The sequence below is a fragment of the Chiloscyllium plagiosum genome, chromosome 18 (assembly GCF_004010195.1).
Source record: "Chiloscyllium plagiosum isolate BGI_BamShark_2017 chromosome 18, ASM401019v2, whole genome shotgun sequence".
Lineage (NCBI taxonomy): Eukaryota > Metazoa > Chordata > Chondrichthyes > Orectolobiformes > Hemiscylliidae > Chiloscyllium > Chiloscyllium plagiosum.
Genome location: NC_057727.1, coordinates 15,393,807 through 15,415,731, shown reverse-complemented (window position 1 = coordinate 15,415,731; position 21,925 = coordinate 15,393,807). Strand labels below are relative to the sequence as shown.

Below are 21,925 nucleotides of genomic sequence, written 5' to 3'. Positions count from 1 at the left end.
GAATCTTTATTCAATTTCCATCACCAGGAAGATAGGAAAACACCCGGGTGGCCAGTGATAAACACTGTCCTTCACATCAAAGGGCAGTGCTGTGTGACCAAACAGTGAAGGGGAGGGCAGGGACTAAATCCAATAGAGTTGGAGGGAGAAATGATGCACTCCACTTCCTGCGGCGCCCACCTCTCCCTGAACAACTCCAGGGTGTTGGTGGACACCGCGTGCTCCTTCTCCAAGGACACCCAGGCCCTAACGTAACCACGGAAGAGGGGCAGGCAGTCGGCCCTAACGACCCCCTCCACGGCCCGCTGCCTGGACCTGTTAATGGCCAGTTTGGCCAGGCCCAGGAGCAGAGGAATTTGGGGTATATAGTGTGCAAAATCAATAACGTAATCAGGCATCCAGCTGTCTGGTCAGTATATGAAAGGGGCTACTGACTGGATGTCACTAGGCCTGTAGATTTGTTTTGCAGCCAGCTGGAGAGTTCAAGAAAAAGTTGTCCACAAAACGTAATGATATTTTGGTGCACTGTTGACCCATTGGAACATAGAAATAGCACACTTGTCTTATAAACAGAGAAGGATCCACAATATCGCAAATCGTTCACATTTAATTGAGAGCGGCAACAGTGCAGAATTACTTTGGATGGGGGATCTCAGTGTCCAAGAGTGGCTTGGCAGCAACATTACTATTTGAGTCCTAAAGGATATTGCCAGGCTGAGCAGTAAGAGAACAGACTAGAGGGATCGACATAGAGTCATAGAGTTCTACAGCACAGAAACAGACTATTTGGTCCAACTCATCCCTGCCAACCAGACATCTTAAATGAATGTAGTCCCATTTGCCAGCATTTGGCCCGTATCCCTCTAAACCCTTCTTATTCATGTATTTAACCAATCTGCCTGCTGCAGATGTCTGCTTCCATGACAGTATTGGTAAATCTGAATAGGAGAAAGTGAAGACTGCAGATGCTGGACCAGAGTTGAAAAATATGGTGCTGGAAAAATACAGCAGGCCAGGCAGCATCCGAGGAGCAGGAGAATCGGCGTTTCGGGCATAAGCCCTTCTTCAGGAATACTGACCACAACACAAAGTTGGAACAAGTGGGAACAAAGTCCTGCCTTCACATTGAGAACACCTTACATCACGTTATCTGGGACTATCACCGTGCTAAATAGAATAGATTTCAAACACATCTAGCAGCTCAAGATTGGGCATCCATATCACTGCAAAAGAATAAAACTCCAACTAATTTGCAATCTCAATGCCCAGCAAAGCTCCACGCTGCCCTCCCATCAAGCAAGGAGATTAACCCGGGTTTATTGAAGAGTGGACAAGGCCAATTCAGGAGTAGCACCAGGCATACTGAAAAACCTGTGAAGCTATTAAACAGGACTACTGCATGTCAAACAGCATAAGCAACAAGGGATAGAACTAAGATATTCCATGATCAATAGATGAGATCAAAGCTCTACAGTCATAGGGTCATACAGCAAAGACAGGCCCTTTGGCACACCATGTCCAAGCTGACTAACATCAAATTAAACTAATTCCATTTGCCTGCACTTGGTTCATAGTCTACAATGCTTTAGTATTGTAAGTGCTCATTCAGATGCTTCTTAAATATTGTAAGAGTATCTGTCACCACCATCCTCTCAAGCAATGCATTCAATATTTCTCCCACCCTCTGGGTGAAAAAGCATTTCTCAGGTCTCCTCTAAACCACTTACTCCTCACCTTGAACTTGTGCCATTTGGTCTCTGTCACATCTTCTGGCAGGAAGAGATTCTCATGGTCTACTTTGTCTGTACCTCTCATAATGTTGTATGCCATAATCAGATGACCCCTTAGCCTCCTCTGCTCCAAGGAAAATAAACCCAGCCTATTCGGTCTCTGCTCATGACTGAGACTTTTCATTCCGGCAACAACCTGATGATTGTCTTTGCACCCTCTTCAGTGCAATCACCTCCTTCTGATAATATGGCATCCAGTATTCCATCTGTGGCCTAATCAATGTTTTAAAAAGTTGCAACAAGATTTCTTTGCTCCTATATTCCATGCTCTGGCAAATGAAGGCAGGCATCAAATATGTCATCTTCACCACACTGTCTGCCTCTGCTGACACCTTCAGGAATCTATGGACTTCTCGGGATTAAATTCCATCTGCCATGGCTGTGCCCAATTTACCAGCTAATGAATATCAGACAGAAGCCTAAGACCATCTTCCTCACTATTAGCAACACCATCGATTCTCATGACATCTGAAAGCTGACTAATTATACCTTCAACATTCACAGTCAAGTCATTAATGTAAATAACAAACAGCAAGGGTCCCTGTAATGAACGCTGTGGTACACTGCTTCCCATTACAAAAATAGCCTTCCACCATCACTTTTGCTTTCTATTTGTAAGCCAATTTTGGATCCAGTTTGCCAACTTGCCTCAGATCCCGTAGGTTCTTAGTTTTGTGGGACCTTGTCAAAGGCCTTACTGAAGTCCATGTAAATCACATCAATATATTTAGTTATCTTTTCAAAAAGCTCAATTAAATTAGTTATACAGAATCTTCCCCTAACAAATCTATATGGACTATCCCTGATCAATCCTTGCCTTTCCAAATATTGATTTATCCTCTTCTTCAGAACTTTTTCCAATAACTTCCCTATCACTGACCTCAAATAACTGGTCTATAATTACCTGGCCTAATCCTATTTCCTTTCTTGAAAAAAGGAATCACATTAGCTATCCTCTAGTACTTCACCTGTGGCCAGCAAGGTATTAAATATTTTCACCAGGAACCCAACAAATTCCTCTCTTGCGTCCCCCATAGCAGTCAGGGATACATCTCATCAGGCCCTGGAGATTTATGCATCTTTATGCCTGTTAAAGCATCCAAAACTTCTTCATTATTAATCTTAACATGTTCTAGAATCTTACCATAGTGAATGCAGATGAGAAGTATTCATTTAAGATCTCATCCGCATCCATTGGCTCCACACACAACTTGCCCCTTTGGTTTCTAATAGGCCCAACCCTTCATCTGGTAATCCTCTTACTCTTAATATACCTATAAAAAGCCTTGGAGATTCTCTTGAACCCAACTAGTGAAGATATTTCATGGCCCCCTCTTGCCCTCCTCATTTCCTTTTAAAGCAAATCCCTGCACTTCCTATATTTTTGAAGGATCTCCCCTGTCTTTAATGCACAATACCTGACATATGCATCTTTTTTTTTCTTTACAAAACTCTCAGTATCCCTTGACATCCAGGGTTCCCTGGATCTACTGCCCTTGTACTTCATTCTTGGAGGAACACACTGGCCCTGAATTCTCACTATACTGCTTTAAAAGACTCCTACTTTCAAATGTAGACTTATATGCAAATTGCTGTTCCCAATCTATGTTTGCCAGACCCTGTCTAATGACATTGAAATCAGCCTTATTCCAGTTAGGTACCTAATTTCTGCACTATCCTTATCCCTTTTGATAATGACATTGAAACTGACATAATTGTGGTCACTATACACACTGAAACTTAAACTACTTGACTGATTTCATTCCCAAGGATTAGACTAGCCCTGCCTCACATCTAGTATGACACAGTACAATGTACCGGCACAAAAAGATCTCCTGAACGTACTTTAAAATTTCCACCATATCTGAATCTTTCACACTAAGGTGATCCCAGTTAGTGTCAGGAAAATTCAAGCCCCCACATCCAGTCATGAATGATAGTGGACAATTTAACAACTTGGAGAAAGTGAGGACTGCAGATGCCGGAGATCAGAGCTGAAAAATGTGTTGCTGGAAAAGCGCAGCAGGTCAGGCAGCATCCAAGGAGCAGGAGAATCGACGTTTCGGGCATAAGCTTATGCCCGAAACATCGATTCTCCTGCTCCTTGGATGCTGCCTGACCTGCTGCGCTTTTCCAGCAACACATTTTTCAATTAAACAACTTGCACAAACATCCCCCATCCTCATATTCTTCTTTTATGGACTATTCCCATTGCTTTAAATGCTAAAATTTCTTCTTTGCTTTCATAATGACTTGGTCTACCTTCCAGATGTGATAATAGATTGAGATAGCTTTCTCAAGTGCTATATGAAAGCTTTCAAACGTTTTGCTGCTTAGTTGTTAGAGTCCTCTTTATTTGTTGACAATCTAAATTTTGCTCATCATCAAATTTTCTACTCTGACCACTAGTGTGCTCCTACATTATGATAACAAGTTGACAACGGACTCTTCCATTTAAATTTGCCTATAGCTCACCTGTGGCCATTAAACTCTAAATTGTGCCAAAGTAGTATATGTAGGCTTTTAGCTTCAGTTGGAAACCCTTAATTGTGATAGTCATATTTAACCACACTTAGTGACAGGCATATTTAACAGTCAGGCTTGCTGTTACTTATTAGGTTTTCAATCAAATCTGTGAACATTTTGGCTTATTGTTTTTTTTGTTATTCTTGGTACTGCCACAACATCAGAGTGTCCCTGTTCTCACTCAGGATTCTTTCCTTCTTGTTTCCAACTTTGCAGCTCTTCATTTTTCACATCTGTTCCCAACATGTTTTACAGTCAAATATTTGTGTTCATGTTTGGAAAAGTAGAAATCTTGGGGCCAGTTGAAGGGGCTTGAGGGTACTTGTGTACAAAACACATAAGCTAGCGCACAGCTGCAGCAGGTAATCAGGAAGGCTAATGAGATGTTGGTCCTTATTTCAAAAGGGTGTGAGTATAAGAGTAGGGAGGTCTGACTGCAACTGTAAAAATGCGCTGGTGAGGCCTATTTGAAGGACTGGGAGCTGTTTTGGTGCCCTAGTTTAGGGAGGGGTATTATTTAATTGGAGGCAGTTCAGAGAAGGTCATGAGGATGACCCCTGGTATGGAGGGATTGTCTTATGAGCAAAGGCTAAACGAGTTGGGATTCTACTCACTGTAGTTTAGAAGAAAGAGGTGATCTCATTGAAACATAAAGGATTCTTAAACGTCTTGACGGTAAATGCTGAGAGGATATTTTCTCTCATGGGAAAGCCTGGGACCAGGAGCTTAATCTCAGAATAAAGGGTTGCTAATTTAAGGCTGAGATAAGGAGGAATTTCTCTTATAAAGTTGTAAGACTTTTTATCTCCTTGCGACAGAAAGCTGTGGGGGCAGAGTCCTTGTATATATTTAAGGCTGAGATGGATAAATTCTTGATCGTAGGGGAATCAAGGGTTATAGAATAGGGCAGGAAAACGGACATGGGGACTGTAGATCAGCCATGATTCTATTGAGTGGCACAGCAGGCTTGAGGGGTGAAACAGCTATTGCTCTTTGGTTATGCTGTAATATTGGACAGTCTGCACCAATGTAATACTGTCACAGTTTGCCTGTAATACTTCTCACTCTTACTCTCCACATGCTGTATCTCTTAATTGCTCTTTTAACCTTCTATTCCACAGTATAAATGTCCCTGAATATAAGTATCTTTTGTTTCTCCATTAATTTGCTTCACTTCCAATTCTCACTGCAAATTTCGCTCCCTTCTCACCATTATTGCCTACATAACTCCTCACTTAACTTTCTACATTTAATTTGGAACTGCAGAGAAATATAGACATGCCGCCTTTGTTGATATCAGCCTGGAAGCACACCTTCTGTGCAGAATATTTCTTTCCTCAGAGAAACAAGTATAATCAGCTGGAAACTCTCCTTCTGATACCAATGATTTTTAAGATGGCCTCATTAGAATTATAGGCTCCCAGCCTGGGGCTGCTGGAGGGTTTTGGAGGCAGTCATCATTTCAAAATTGACAAGGAAGCTGCTGTTTTTTGCTTGTCAATTTTGTATATTTGTTTTGACATACAAAATCTTTGCCTTACAGCGGATGCCTTACTGCAGACACCCTACAGTTCAAGTTTGATTGATAATTCATACCGGACTCTAATTAATCTACAACCTCAGAAGAATAATCCATAATTGCATGTTCTCCACTCAGTCTGCTATTGCTGTTCTCTTTTGGACACAATTTGGTGGAATTGGTGACCATTGGCAAAGTCCCTCAGTGCAGGCTGATACAGAAGGTGAAGTCATATGGGATCCAGGGTGAGATGGTAAGATGGATGCAGAATTGGCTTGGTCATAGAAGGCAGTGAGTGGTGATGAAAAGGTATTTTTCTGACTAGACATCTGTGACCAATCATGTTCTGGAGGGATCCCTGTTGTTTGTAATACATATAAATGATTTTGAGGAGAATGTGTGTAATTTGATTATTAAGTTTGCAGATGACACAAAGATAAGGGGAGCTGCAGATCGAGAGGAGAATTGCCAGAAGTTAGAGCAGGAGACTTGGGTGGAGGGATGGCAGATGGAATTTAATCTAGACAAATGCAAGGTGATGCATTTTGGAAGGTCTAATGCAGGAGAGAAGTATACAGTATATGGCAGAAACCTGAGAAACATTAACATACAGAGGGATTTAGGCGTATGGGTTCAAAGTTTGCTGCAAGGAACAACATAAGTGGATAAGGTAGTCAAAAAGGTAAATGGAATGCTTGCCTTTACTGGTCGTGTTGCAGCTGTATAGAACTTTAGGTAGGCCACATTTGGAATATTGTGTACAGTTCTGGTTGCCACATTACCAGAAGGATGTAGAGGCTTTGGAGAGGGTACAGAAATGGTTTATCAGGATGTTGCCTAGTTTAGAGAGTATTGGCTATGAGGAGAGATTGAACAAATTTTGTTTGTTTGCACTGGAACATTGGAGGCTGAGGAATGACCTAATGGAGGTTTGCAAAATTATGACAGACATGGATAAAATAGATACTCAGAGTCTTTTTTCCAAGGTAGAAAGGTCAGGTATTAAAGGACATAGGTTTAGGATAAAAAGGGGGAAATGTTAAATACGTAAGTGGTGAATATTTTACACAGGGGGAGGTAAGTGCCTGGAATGAGCTGCCAGTGAAAGTGGTAGAAGCAGATCTAATAGCGATGTTTAAGAGGCATCTTGACAAGTACATAAATAGAGGGACACTGACCATGTAGAGGGAAAAGGTTTTTAGTTTAGAAAGGCGTTGTGTGTCGGCGTAGTCTTGGTGGGACAAAGGGCGTGTTCCTGTGCTGTCTTGTTCCTCATTCTTTGGCATGGGCCATTCTGCACAAATGAAATGTTCAATTTTTTACAAATACAGATGTGAACTATTACTGAGAAGTATAAGACCTAAAAAATAAAACACCCACCACTTGGTGCTTATGGTGCAAGAATTACGGGCGGCACGGTGGTTAGCACTGCTGCCTCGCAGCGCCAGAGACCCGGGTTCAATTCCCGACTCAGGCGACTGACTGTGTGGAGTTTGCACGTTCTCCCCGTGTCTGCGTGGGTTTCCTCCGGGTGCTCCGGTTTCCTCCCACAGTCCAAAGATGTGCAGGTCAGGTGAATTGGCCATGCTAAATTGCCCGTAGTGTTAGGTATAGTGGTAAATGTAGGGGTATGGGTGGGTTGCGCTTCGGCGGGTCGGTGTGGACTTGTTGGGCCGAAGGGCCTGTTTCCATACTGTAATGTAATCTAATCTAATCAATTGTGCCAATCTATACTCAATCCAGGCTTCAATTCAGAATGGTGCCCTTGACTGAGTGAACTCCACCAGAAATCCTCCTTGTGTTTGCTTTCCTGGAAATAAATGTACATCTGTTGGTGCAGGATTAAGTTCACCTGCTATCTCTCTTATGGTCAAGAAATGTACTGGCACATACTATCAACAGAAGGCATAATTGTTGTTAACTTTCACAAAAGTATCAGAGAGCACCTAAAGTTATAGAATCATATTCCCGCAAAGGTTGGGGAGAACCAGAAAAGGATATTCACAAATTTAAAAAGTGAAAAGTATCCAAACATTGTTAATTTTAATACTTTCCAATTACTTGATATTCAAACTAAATTGAAATTCCCTCCTACACCTGGTTACAGCAGGCCTCCATTGTCAGACCCTCACATTGTAATGCACTTGTTGCTTTGCCAAGAATTGAGATGCTGAAAAGATGAGAAAAAGACAGGATCCAAGACTTTGGTAAGACAAACAAAATGCAGTATGCAGGATTCTCATTTTCAATGCATCACTGATTGGCATCACCTCCGTAACCTGCAGGTTTGATGCTGATGAACTCTGATGAGCATTTCTGCTGGGTTGTGAGTGTGCAAATTCATACATCATCTCCAAACTTGCTGCCAAAAAGAAATATTATAAACTGGCATATTGGGAGGGAACTGACTTAACCAACTCATTGGTGCCCCAGAGCAAATTTCCAGTACAGTTTCCATTTACACCAGCTGTGTGTATTTGTCATTCCCTCAAGAGGCTTTCATCCCAGTGTTATCTCCCTAGTGTCACTGGGTAACTCATAATGATGTTTGCTTTGCCATCTGTTTTTCTTAGTCTATATGGAATTTATTCTCTATGAGCATTTCCATGTTTGATGCTACTACTTTTTAATTGATATGTAACAAACCCACTGTAACATAGTCTCTTTTGTTCAAAACGTTTTTCTTTCATTCATCACAAGATAGGGATATCATTGCATGTCTAGCATTTGTTGTCCTTCTGTAAATACCAGGAGAAGGTGGTAGCAAAACACCCCCTTGATTACAACTTTGTAGCTTGCTAGATAATTTTGGAAGGCACTTGAGAATAAGTTGTATTACTGTGGGTCTGGAGCCATATGTAAGTCAGACTGGTTAAGGGTCTCAGAATTAATTCGTGAAAGAACATAGCAAAACAAAAACAGAAATAGCTGGAGAAATTCAACAGGTCTGGCAGCATCAGGGGGGAGAAAGCAGAGTTAATGTATCAAGTCATGTTCAGAACTAATGAAGGTTCACAAGACCTTGCGTGGGTTGCCTATGGATGCTCCGGTTTGCTCCCACAATCCAAGGATGTGCAGGTCAGGTGAATTGGCCATGCTAAATTGCCCGTAGTGTTAGGTGCATTAGTCAGAGGGAAATGGGTCTGGGTGGGTTACTCTTTGGAGGGTTGGTGTGGACTTGTGTGGCCAAAGGGCCTGTTTCCACACTGTAGCGAATCTAATCTAATCTCAGACTTGAAATATTATCTCTGTTTTCTCTCCAAAGATGTTGCCAGACCTGCTGAGATTTTCCAGCAACTTCTGTTTTTGTTTTTTGCTGGAATGTCAAATAAGCTGGAGAATGAAGTAAATCTGGGGCAGGGGGGCATGTAGGATAGCTCTGGGACAATGTGAGATGGTGCTGATTGAGGGAGAGGCACTGAGTGTGAATCTCAGGATGTGGAGAAAGACAGCTGTCTGAAGAGCGTTGAACCCGTGGATTTGAAAACACGAAGGATGAAACTTCAGTTGGGAATCCATGTGGGGGTGAGTCTGAGCCAGAGGCAGTCCCTAAGGAGTGACATGTGGTTGTGGAAGCAATTTTTGACAAACACTTTGTCTGTGCACACTAATGGAATCAAATTAAATGTGAGAATATTGGGCCTGCAGTGTTGATTTCTAAATAATAAATAAATCCTTCCACTAATACTTTATTGTTTGCGTTCAATATAATGTTGGTGTACACTAAAATATTTAGTCATTCGAGTATAAAAGATCTATAAGGGAGTAAAAATAAATACATTAATAGTCAACTAGAACACCTGAGGCTATCGGAATTTAATTCCCTTATGTCTGATGGGGAATTTGTTTTATATTCATTTTTTAAATAATGTAAAAATTGCAAATAAAAAATGTTTGTTTCTTTCAATCACATTTTTAAAAGGCTTCATACCGTGCATATTTTTCTGTTGAGAATTTCACATTAAAAGGAATGCTTCACATTAATAATTAATTGTATTTCGGCCTTGTAGAACTCAATGATGGTTGGTCTGTAAAGTTTCTCAGTTTCTCATCTCAAGCAATTTATACAAAATTTGTATTCATTGGCATTGGGACTGGCAGAAATACTAGGAAAGTAGGAACTATACCATTGAGACCACCTTCTCCTAAAACATGTTTGACCAGTGCTCTGGCAAATTTTATAAGTAGGAGCTAAAGAAAAGGCTTTAAACAAAATAGTGGAGGGCAAGAGATCATGTGGGGGAGTTACGGCAATTTAAAAGGAAGCAACTAGGGAATATAGCAGGGTAGCCATTTGGATAATGATTATTAGAGAGTGACAGAAGGGACAGACCATTTAAATTTCAGAGTGCACCAGCAGATGCAGCTGCAGAATGAAAAACATGCTCAATGATACGGCTCTATATCTGAATGCGGTCGGCGTTTAAAACAAAATGTTAGCATCGATAGAAATAAATATTTATGACATTGCAGGAATGAAATTGCAAGATAACAAAGGCTGGGACCTGAACATTAAAGGGTATTTAAGTTTTTGGAATGACTAAAAGCTCAGAAAAGATGGTATGGTTCTGTTAATTAGAAGATCATTGATTCATGATCTTGTTTTGAAAGATCAAGAGATAGAGAAAAGAAGTAGGAATGGTATAAGGTCTCTTGTGGAAATAGTGTATAGACCTTCTAATCACACTGTAGGACAGAGTGTACAAGAAGAAATAACTGAGCTCTGTCATCATGGATTACTTTAACTTCCTTGTAGATTAGGCAAATTATTTTAGGAACAGTAGTCTGGAAACTGAGTTCATAGATTGTATTTAGGATGATTACTTCTTGCGGTACTTTATAAAGCCAATCTTAAAGAAGCCTATTCTGGACATGGTGATGTGCAATGACACTTGATTAATTAATAAACTGATAGTAAAGAAGCCGTTAGGTGGCAACGATTGTAACATGATAGAATTTCACATAGAGTTTGAAGATTAGAATGGTGGGGCAAAGACTAGTGTGTTAAACTTAGATGGAGGTAAGTATAAGGAAATGAAAACAGAGTTGACTTGTGAGATTTGTGACTACATTAAAAGGCAGGATATTAAAGATGCAGTGGCAACTTCAAAGGAGCTATTTAATAACTCTAAGCAAAACATTATCCCAATGAGAAAGAACAATTCTTTGAGAAGGATGCATTATCCATGGATAAATAAACAAGTTATGAATAGTTTCACATTGAAATAACTCTGTATAATTCTGCAAAGGTAAGTGCTGAGTCAGAAGATTGAACATTATTTAAGAACTGAAAAAGAATTGTAAATAGGCAGAAATTGGAGTATGAGAAAAGGCTAGCAAGAAATATAAAAGTAAAGATTGGAAGAGTATCTTACTTAAGCTACAAGTATTTTAAATGGTATTTCAAACAAAGCAAGGGTGATGTGAGAAACTACATTGTCACTCAGGGGTTTGAGAGGGTCGAGAGGGTAGAGAGGGTATGGAATGTGCTGCTTGGAAATGTGGTGGAGGAAGACAAACCTTAGTGCAGCAATCATCCTAAATGGAGAAGGGTAACTAAAGCTGATGTTTGTCTTGGGAATTTAAGGGGGGACAATAGCCTAGTGGTATTTTCAGTGGACTATTAAACAGAGATCCCAGGGACCTGGGTTATAATCTTGCTAAGGCAGATGGTGGAATTTGAATTTAATGGGGAATTTAAAAACCTGGAAGCAAGATTCTGACGATGACAAGAACCCATTGTCAATTGTGGGAAAAGTCCATCTGGTTCACTAATGTCCTTTAGAGAAGAAAACTACCATCTTTACCTGGTCTGGCTGACATGCAACTCCAGACCACAGCAATGGGGTTAACTTTTAAAACTGCCCTGTGGACGATTAGAAATGGGCAATAAATGCTGGCCTAGCCAGTGGCACTCTAATGCCATGAATGAATTTTTAAAAATTAATAATGGCAAACAAAGAAACAGTAAACATGATGAAAGGATTTTTTGTGACTGTCTTCACTAGAACACTGAGAAAATTTCCCAAAAATACAAGACCCAGGAAGGACCATCAAACACAACAAAACTCTCCAAGTGAGTGGTCAACATGCTAGAAATCAGGGGCCCTCATGATAAGGCAGAACACGAAATTTTGGTGGTTGGCACTCATAATTAAAGTCACTGGCTATTCAGTTAGTTAAAAACTACATAGTACCAGGTTATAGTCCAATAGGTTTATGTGGAAGTACAAGCTTTCAGAGTGCTGCTCCTTCATCAGGTAGCTAGTGGATCAGGATCTGGTGTTGTGAGATTTTTTAACTTTGTCTACCCCAGTCCAACATCGGCACCTCCACATCATATTGAGTTAGTGGTAGGGCCCTGGCGAGTGTTACTGAACAAAGAGTTTGAAGTGGAGTCACCGGTAGACAGGGTGGTGAAGAAGGTGTTTGGCATGCCTGCTTTCATTGGTCAGTCATTGAGTACAGAAGTTGGGATATCATGTTGCAGCTGCAGAGGACATTGGTGAGGCCACTTTTATAATACTGCGTACAATTCTGGTAGCCCCTCTATAGGAAAGATGTTAAACTTGAGAGGGTGCAAAAAAGATTTAAAAGGATGTTGCAGAGAGAGGCTGAAGAGACTGAAGCTTTTTTCCCTGGAGCATTAGAGGATGAGGTTGACCTTACAGTGCTTTATAAAATCCTTAGGGGCGTGGATAACGTGAAGAGCCTTGGATGGGGGAGTCCAAAGCTAGAGGGCATAGGTTTAAGGGGAGAGGGGAAAGATTTTTTAAAAATCTGAGGAATAACTTTTTCTCGGAGAAGGTGGTGAGTGTTTGGACTGAGAGAAATTGGTGGGGGCGGCTTCAATTACAACATTTAAAAGGCATCTGTGTGGGTTTATGAATAGGAACAGTTTAGAGGGATATGTGCTAAATGCTAGCAAATGGAACTAGGTCAGATTGTGGTGTCTGTTCGGTGCGGATGTGTTGGACCAAAGGTTCTGTTTCTGTGCTGTATGACTATATGACTCATGGATGGCATCTGGTGATATATTTTATAGTTATTTTATGGAGCTTTCTGTATTTTTAAAGAAAAATAATTTTTAATCAGCATTATCTTTGCTGCCATATTGCCTGTGGCCTTTTCATATTATGTTGTATCCCTGGAAGGTTTGTAATATACAAACAAATATTGATATTAGGCTTTTTGTGGTAGTAAACTATACTAAAACATTAAATATTCTCTGAGTTATGAATTATTTTCTATGATCTTTTATTTGTAGCCATGGAGGAACTAGATGGAGATGAAGTTCGGATTTCCTCTCGGGGGCGTATTGCAGAGCGAGACATTGTCCAGGTCTGTGATGGGTAAATATTTAACACAATAGTACAGGTCAAAATCAATTCAACTTGAGAAAAGTATAGGCTAATGAATAAAAGTCAGCACAGATTTATTAAGCACTTGTTTTTTTGATAAACTTGATTAAATTCTTTGATGAAGTAATACAGGGGGTTGACAAAGGTGGTGCCTTTGTCGTGTATATGAACTGTTAATAGATTTCTGCTGAATAATAAGTTCACTATAAAAGTTTCATTTTGTGGGATTAATGGACAATGGCCGACTGGATACAAAGGGACAGAAACATGAAAATAATGGTGAAACATGAAAAATTCAAACTGGAGGGAACTCCACAGTGGTTGTCATAAAGGATTACTATTAATGCCAGTGTTCTTTTTGGTAACTATTAATGATCTGGACTTGGTTACTCAAAGCACTGTTTCAAAGTATGCAGATGTTATAAAACTCAGATAAGTAATAAACTAGGTGGACAGTAATAACAGAATTCAGGAAAGAATAGACATATGGTGAAATGGGCAGACACATGGCAGATAAAATTTAAGGCAGAGATGTGTTTTGGTAGGAAGATGAAAGAGAAGTAAGACACACTAAATGGTACTATTTTAAAGGGATGTGGGAACAGAGGGATTTGTTTGTACCTGAGCAAGTCTCTGAAAGAGCAAGACAGGTTCAGAAAGCTTTTAAAAATCTGGAATATCTGGCATTATTAACACAGTAGAAAGGCAAGGAAGTTATACAAAACCTTGTGGAACATTGATTAGACTTCAGCTTGAGTATTACATTCAGTTCCAAGTACTACATTTTAGAAAACATTTTACGTCCTTCGAGAGAGTGAAGTTGAAATGCATAGAAATGATGCCAGGACTTCAGTTATGTAGCAAAACTGGAGAAATTGGGGTTGTTCTCAAAGGATAGGAGGGTGAAAAAAATTGGATAGAAGCCTTTGGCATAATGGTGAAGCATATAAGGAAAAACAGTTTCCAGGGTCAAAAGCCTCACGAACAAGAGAATATAGATTGAAGGTTATTGACAAAAAAAAATTAGCGAACTATGTGAGGAAGTTCTTTTTAACACAGTGAATTGGGATATCGATTGCATCATTTGATAGGATGATGCAAGTGGTAAAACTCAACAGTAAATTTCAAAAGAAGGATAGGCAAATAAAAATGACATGGCCATAGGGAAAGGTCAGTGGAATGAATGGGCTAGTTTTAGCATAGATACAGCACAGGCTGAATGCCACCCCCCCCCCCCCCCCCCACCCCCGTTCTGTATCCTTCTAGAATCCTTTGATAATAGGTGAGATATTCTTCCATTCAATAACACTGAGTTATTTGCATATTGTGTAACTGGTCACTGAGATTAGCGTCTTCGCTGGCTTCCACTCAGCCAAAGGAATGTTGAGAATTGCCTCAACCTGCATTAGAATTTCCAACACTCAAGTTGTTCGATCACTCCAGGAGTTGAAGATGAATCTCCAGAACACAGGGGACAAAAGCATTAATCTTCTTTGATCAGGTAGTACAACTATTGAAGTTTGTTATGACTGACCAGTTGACCTTCAAGTTGGCATTGGAAGGCAGTGAGTTGTGCAGCTGGAAATGCCGAGGGTGCAATGATGGGTGCTCCCCCCTTACCTGAGGCGTTGTGACTCTCAGTTAAACACCACTGGTTATCTCTGCCTAATGAGACAGCAGCCCTATGGTCTCATAGAACTATGGTAACTTTACATTTATTGGACAGAATAGGCACTTCAGCACTTGTCTGTACTGATAAAACAAAGTATGCAGCAGGAGACCCTATACTACCACTGATGCGTCAAATCGAATGGCAACACCAAATCTGTACGTAGTACAGGGCAAAGGGAATCAGAACATAGAACACAGACATAGAACAGTACAGCACAGAACATGCCCTTCGACCCTCGATGTTGCGCTGACCTGTGAACTAATCTAAGCCCATGCCCCTACACTATCCCATCATCATCCATATGCTTATTCAAGGACTATTTAAATGCCCCTAATGTGGCTGAGTTAACTACATTGGCAGGCAGGGCATTCCACGCCCTTACCAATCTCTGAATAAAGAACCAGCCTCTGACATCTGTCTTAAATCTATCACCCCTCAATTTGTAGCTATGCCCCCTCATACAAGTAGACGTCATCATTCTAGGAAAAAAATTCTCACTGTCCACACTATCTAATCCTCTGATCATCTTGTGTGTCTCTATTAAATCCCCTTTTAGCCTTCTTCTCTCCAATGAGAACAGACCTATGTTCCTCAGCCTTTCCTCATAAGACCTTCCCTTCAGACCAGGCAACATCCTGGTAAATCTCCTCTGCACCTTTTCCAATGCTTCCACATCCTTCCTGTAATAGGGCGACCAGAACTATACACAATATTCCAAGTGCATCCGCATTAGCTTTTTGTATAGTTGCAGCTTGACATCACGGCTCATGAACTCAATCCTTCTACCAATAAAACTTAACACACTGTATGCCTTCTTAACAGCACTATCAACTGAGGTGGCGACTTTCAGGGATCTATGTACATGGACACCAAGATCCCTCTGCACATCCACACTACTAAGAATCTTTCAATTGACCCAGTATTCTGCGTTCTTGTTGTAAATCACTTCACATTTATCTGCATTGAAATCCACTTGCCACCTCTGAGCCCAATTCTGCAGTTTATCCAAGTCCCCCTGCACCTGCAACATTCTTTCACACTGTCTGCCACTCTGCTGACTTTAGTGTCACCTGCAAACTTACTAATCCATCCACCTACACCTGCATCTAAGTCATTTATAAAAATGACAAACAGCCGAAGTCCCAAAACAGATCTTTGTAGCACACCATTAGTAACCGGACTCCAGGCTGAATATTTTCCATCAACCACCACTCGCTGCTTTCTTACAGAAAGCTAGTTTCTAATCTAAACTGCTAAATCACCCTCAATCCCATGCCTCCACATTTTCTCCAAAAGCTTATCAAAGGCTTTACTGAAGTCCATGTACACCACATCAACTGCCCTACCCTCATCTACATGCTTGGTCACTTTCTCAAAAAACTCAATGAGGTTTGTGAGACACAACCTGCCCTTGATGAAACCATGTTGACCATCTCCAATCAAATTGTTGCTTGCGAGATGATTATAAGTCCTATCTCTTATAATCCTTTCCAAAACTTTTCCGATAAAGAGACGTATGGCTCACTGGTCTATAATTACCTGGGTCATCTCTGCTGCCCTTCTTGAACAAGGGCACAACATTTGCAATCCTCCAGTCCTCTGGTACTAAACCTGCAGACAACGACAACTTAAAGATCAAAGCCAAAGGCTCCACCATCTTCTCCCTAGCTTCCCAGAGAATCATCGTACAATCCTAGGGGACTCATCTACTGTCACACCTTCTAGAATTGATAACATCTCCTCCTTACTAACCTCAATCCTTTCTAATCTAACAGCTCATATCTCCATCTTCTCCTCTACAATATTCTCCTTTTCCTGAGTGAAACCAGATGAGAAATATTCGTTTAGCACCTCTCCGATCTCCACAAGGTCCACACACAACTTCCCACTCCTGTCTTTGACTGGCCCTATTTCTACCCTAGTTATCCTTTTATTCCTCACATACCTATAGAAAGCTTTGGGGGTCTCCTTTATTCCACCTGCTAAAGACTGCTCATTCCCCTCCTTGCTCTTCTTAAATCTCTCTTTAAATCCTTCCTAACTAACCTGTAACTTTCCATCATCTTATCTGAACCATCTTGTCTCAACGTCACATAAGCCTCCCTCTTCCACTTAACAAGAGATACAATTTCTTTAGTAAACCACAGTTTCATTACCTTATCACTTCCTCCCTGCCTGACAGGGACATACCTATCAAAGACATGCAATATCTGTTCCTTAAATCAGCTCCACATTTCAATTGACCCCATTCCTTGCATTTTGCTACCCCATTCTATGCCTCCTAAGTCTTGACTAATCACATTATAATTGTCCTTCCCCCATCTGTAACTCTTGCCCCTTGGCATGTACCTATCCCTTCCCATCTCTAAACTAAACATAACCGAATTATGGTCACTCTCTCCAAAGTGCTCACGTATCACTGAATCAAACACCTGGCTTGGTTCATTACCAAGTACTAGATCAAGTGTGGCCCTCTTGTCGGCCCTTCGACATACTGCGTCAGGAAATACTCCTGGACAAAAACTGATCCATCCGATGTACTAGAGTAATAGCATTTCCAGTCAATGTTGGGAAAGTTAAAGCCCCCATAATAACCACCCTGTTCCTTTCACTCCAACCCAGAATCATTTTGCCAAAATCCCCTCCTTTGTGGAGGTCGATAAAAAAACTCCCAGTAGTGTGACCTCTCCTGTCCTGTTTCTAACCTCAGCCCATCCCACCTCAGTAGATGAGCCCTCGTCAGAAGTTTTTTCAGCCACCGTTGTACTGTCCTTAATGAACAAAAACACACCTCCCCCACTTTTACCACCTTCCCTGATCTTAATGGAAGATCTAAACCCTGGAACCTGCAACATCCATTTCTGACTCTGCTCTATCCATGTCTCTGAAGTGGCCACAACATCGAAGTCCCAGGTACATATTCATGCTGCAAGCTCACCTACCACATTCGGGATACTCCCTGGTGTTAAAGTAGACACACTTCAAACCAGCTTGCTGTTTGCCAGCACACTCCTGTGACTGTGAAATTCTGTCCATGTTCTCCCTACTCACATCTTCCTATGCACTGGAACTATACCACAGGTTCCCATCTCCCAGCTGAGCTAGTTTAAACACCCGACTACCACTAGCAAATTTTCCACCCAGGATATTACTACGCCTCTGGTTCAAGTGAAGACCATCCTGTTTGTAGAGGTCACACCTTCCCCAGAATGAGCCCCAGTTATCCATATGCCTGAAACCCTCCCTCCTGCACCATCCCTGCAGCCACGTGTTTAGCTGATATCTCTTCTTGTTCCTCGCCTCACTATCACATGGCACGGGTAACAAACCAGGGATAACAACTCTGTTTGTTCTAGCTCTCAGCTTCCACCCTAGCTCCCTGAAATCCTGCCTTACATCCCTAACGCTTTTTCTACCTATGTTGTTGTTACCTATGTGGACCATGACTTGGGGCTGGTCACCCTCTCCCTTCAGGACCCCAAAGACATGATCCGACACATCATGGACGCTGGCACCTGGGAGGCAACACACCAACTGTGAGTCTCTTTCGGTTCCAATTGACCTTCAATCTGACCCTCTAACTATTGAGTCCCCAATGACTAACACTCTCCTCTTTTCCCCCTTCCCTTCTGTGCAACAATGACAGACTCTGTGCCAGAGACCTTAACCCCAATGCATGCACCTGGTAATTCGTCCCCCTCCCCAACAATATCCAAAATGGTAAATTTATTTTCAGGGGAACGATCACAGGGGATCCTTGCACTGACTGTTTTCTTCCCCTTCTAACACTTACCTAGCTTTCTTCGTGCCTAGGAATAACTACTTCCCTGTAACTCTTATCTATCACAGACTCTGCCTCCTGAATGATCCAAAGTTCATCCAGCTCCCTCTCCAGTTCCCTAACGCGGTCTTGGAGGACTAAGAGTTGGGTGCACTTCCTGCAGATGTACTTGGATGGGACACTAATGGCGTCCCTCACCTCAAGCATCATGCAGGAGGAACATACCTCTCCCCGCACTGTCATCTCTGCTAGTCCCCTTATGAGAAAGTAGAAAAGAAGAGAAGCTTACCTGATGTGTCCCTGGTGTTTAGGTTAGAGGAGGTGGATGGGTGGGAGGCCCTACAAGGGTAGGGTCTCGGATTTAGAAAACACTCACTTGTATAGCTGAGGAAAAAAGGACAAAAAATTCAATAGAACAATGATAGACTCTACATCCACATGGAGAAAGTGAGGGCTGCAGATGCTGGAGATCAGAGCTGGAAATGTGTTGCTGGAAAAGCGCAGCAGGTCAGGCAGCATCCAGGGAACAGGAAAATCGACAGGAGAATTCAGGAGAATTCCTGAAGAAGGGCTTATGCCCGAAACGTCGATTCTCCTGTTCCCTGGATGCTGCCTGACCTGCTGCGCTTTTCCAGCAACACATTTCCAGTCTACATCCACATGACCTTTCAGAAAATTTACATGTGCTGTATGATACACTAGTGGCAGCATCCTTACCTCTGTGGCTATGAACTCTCTTTCAGTTTGTCCCATTCCGGGATTATGTCGATCGATCTGGAAATCAGGTTTTGAGTATGGCACGTCTTGCAAAGGATGTTTTAGCAGAAATCCCAGACCAGCTGCTCTCCTACATGAAGTCAAGAGACATCAAGCCACGGCCGGCACCTCCCTCGTACATGTCTGCCTCACAACAATCATTCCACACGAGGATCTGAGGAAATCCACTCTCTCTTCGATCATTTATAGACTGCTTTTAATATAATTCCTATTGGAACTTATGTAAATGTGTGTGCGTGTGAGTGAGAGAAATGGACAAGCATTGAACATGTTTGCATTCCACTGTCGAGACAATGGCTATATTTATTCCAGCTGCTAATGTCATTGTTGTGTTCATGGTTAACTGAGTGGAGATAATGGAAACTTGCTGGATGAGATCCATCGATTTTGTCAGGTTTGTAGCTTTGTATCAACTACAGGCTCTCCTGCTCACCAGTCAGACAAAATGTCATTATGTGCTTTACTGGGTCCTGCCCTGAGCAGCTGAAAATTATCATTCTCCCATTCCCTAAAAGCTTGTAAATGCACTTTCAACATTTATCCAGTGTGATCTCGATATATGGTTTAATGCCAATGGTAGCAGTGACCATTGACAGTAACCATTATCACAATGAAAGACCAGAAACTGGGTTCTGTCATCAGTTTTTGAAGAAGAAACAATTAAAAATCTTATTCTGCTGTCTTGATAAATTAATAGTGACTTTGGACCTCATGAGATTCATGGATTCTGGAAAGCAGTAAAGTCTAACTTATGACAATGAATAATTCAGGTTTCCAAGCAAGTTAGTACTGACTTCAAACCTTGTAGACGAAACTTTTCCTTGTCTCTTCTGGAGGTCAACATAAAATGCACTAGCTGAGATTAACATTGTCCCTCTGCATAGCAATGCAACTTGAGCATGTATATGCACAGGTTGATCCAAATATACTGCACATATCGTGTGAAAGTAATCGTTAGTCAGCACTTTCATCCACATTCTGTGCTAACCCACATATGTTGTAATATTTTGTAACCCCAATACAGACTACATGTATCCATGTCTCTCTGTCTGTATAACCAACCACTGGATGATACATAAAAATAATACTGAGCTAACTTGCCTCTGGTTTACACCTCTTGCAGATTGTCAAGAACACTCACTCCTCATAGTGGGAAGATTCAATTATTCCTCTCTTTCCTCCAAAGTAGGAATTAGTCCACTCCATCACACACTTTGTTAACATGTATAATATTTAGGATGATGATAACTTTATATCTTAAGTTCTCTCTTCTCCAATTAGCTGCACCCTGACCCCAAGGGCAGACAGCTACCCTTCGCTCTTTATGAAAAAACCTGATTTATCAAAAACCCCTGGTTAACCCTTCTCACTCTGATGCCCTAAATATTAGAATCCTATAAGATGCAACATCACAGTACCACTTTTATAATCTCACTCCTACATATACATAAGAACTGCAAAATGCTATCTGCCAATATTGTCTAACCTCAGCTTGTCTTTTCAAAGTTTCCTACAATAGATTCTTTGAATTTTGGCTTCTAAACATCCATGGTAGATAAATGCTTTTAGGGTCCATTTCTACTTCAGGACTATAATTCCGGGAGCATGCCGTTTGTGAATGGTTGCATGTTCCTATTCATGGAGATTGCATCACACTGCTACAGAACATTATGGTATGTACAGTTTGAACCTTCAGTATTGTCCTGCTCATAACACTGCTGTAAATCGGATCACAGGGTGAAATGAAAAATTGACCTGATAAAAGTGAAGCATAAGCCAAGCACTTTGTGATGTAGAACATCAATATAATGCCAATTCGAAGGTCATGCCAAATAATATGTGATTTTCATTAAGAACCTATTAAAAGATGTAAAGGAAAATTCAGCTTATTATCTGAAGTGTTTTTCCTCCCTTCCTTTCTTGAAGTGTTACAAAACCACAGAAATGCATTCTTCATTTGGAGAGCTAATGTTTCAAGTCCAGTAAGATACTTTTCAGAACTGAAGAAGAATCATACTGGACTTGAGAAGTTAATTCTGTTTCTCTTTCCACAGGTGCTGCCAGACCTGCTGACTACCTCCAGCAGATTCTGTGCTTGATTCAAATTTTTACACATTCTGTTTGCAGAAACTTAGATGTAGAATAGAAGGCACCCATTCTGTCTGCACCAATTCTCCAGATGTATCATGACTTAATGCCATCCTTCTGTTTTTTTCCCATACCCTACATGTTGTTTCTATCTACATAATCCATTGCCCGCTTGAATGCCTCAATTGATGCTGCCTCCTCCAGAGGCAGAGTGCATTCTAGACTGGCACCACTCAGTATGTGAAAGTTTTTTTTCACACATCACATTTGCTTCTCTTGCAGATCTGTGCACTTTCGTTCTTGGTCCTTCTACAATTAGGAACAGTTCCTTCCTATCAACTCTACCCAGTTCCCTCATGACTTTGAAAACCTCTTTCAGATCTCCCCTTAGCCTTATTCTATCCTAGTAGA

The 21,925-nt window shown here is 41.2% G+C and overlaps 1 protein-coding gene across 4 annotated transcripts in view; it reads left to right on the top strand.

The window, feature by feature from the left end:
• LOC122558872 (copine-9-like) overlaps positions 1-21,300 on the top strand; it is a 404,993-nt gene extending 383,693 nt beyond the window's left edge. For all 4 annotated transcript variants that reach the window (XM_043707758.1, XM_043707757.1, XM_043707755.1 and 1 more), the window contains 2 exons: positions 13,103-13,176; positions 19,393-21,300. In XM_043707758.1, the coding sequence (XP_043563693.1) occupies positions 13,103-13,176; positions 19,393-19,584 (266 nt within the window). In that variant the 3' untranslated portion in view covers positions 19,585-21,300. The remainder of the gene's footprint in view (positions 1-13,102; positions 13,177-19,392) is intronic.
• The last annotated feature ends 625 nt before the right edge of the window (positions 21,301-21,925 follow it).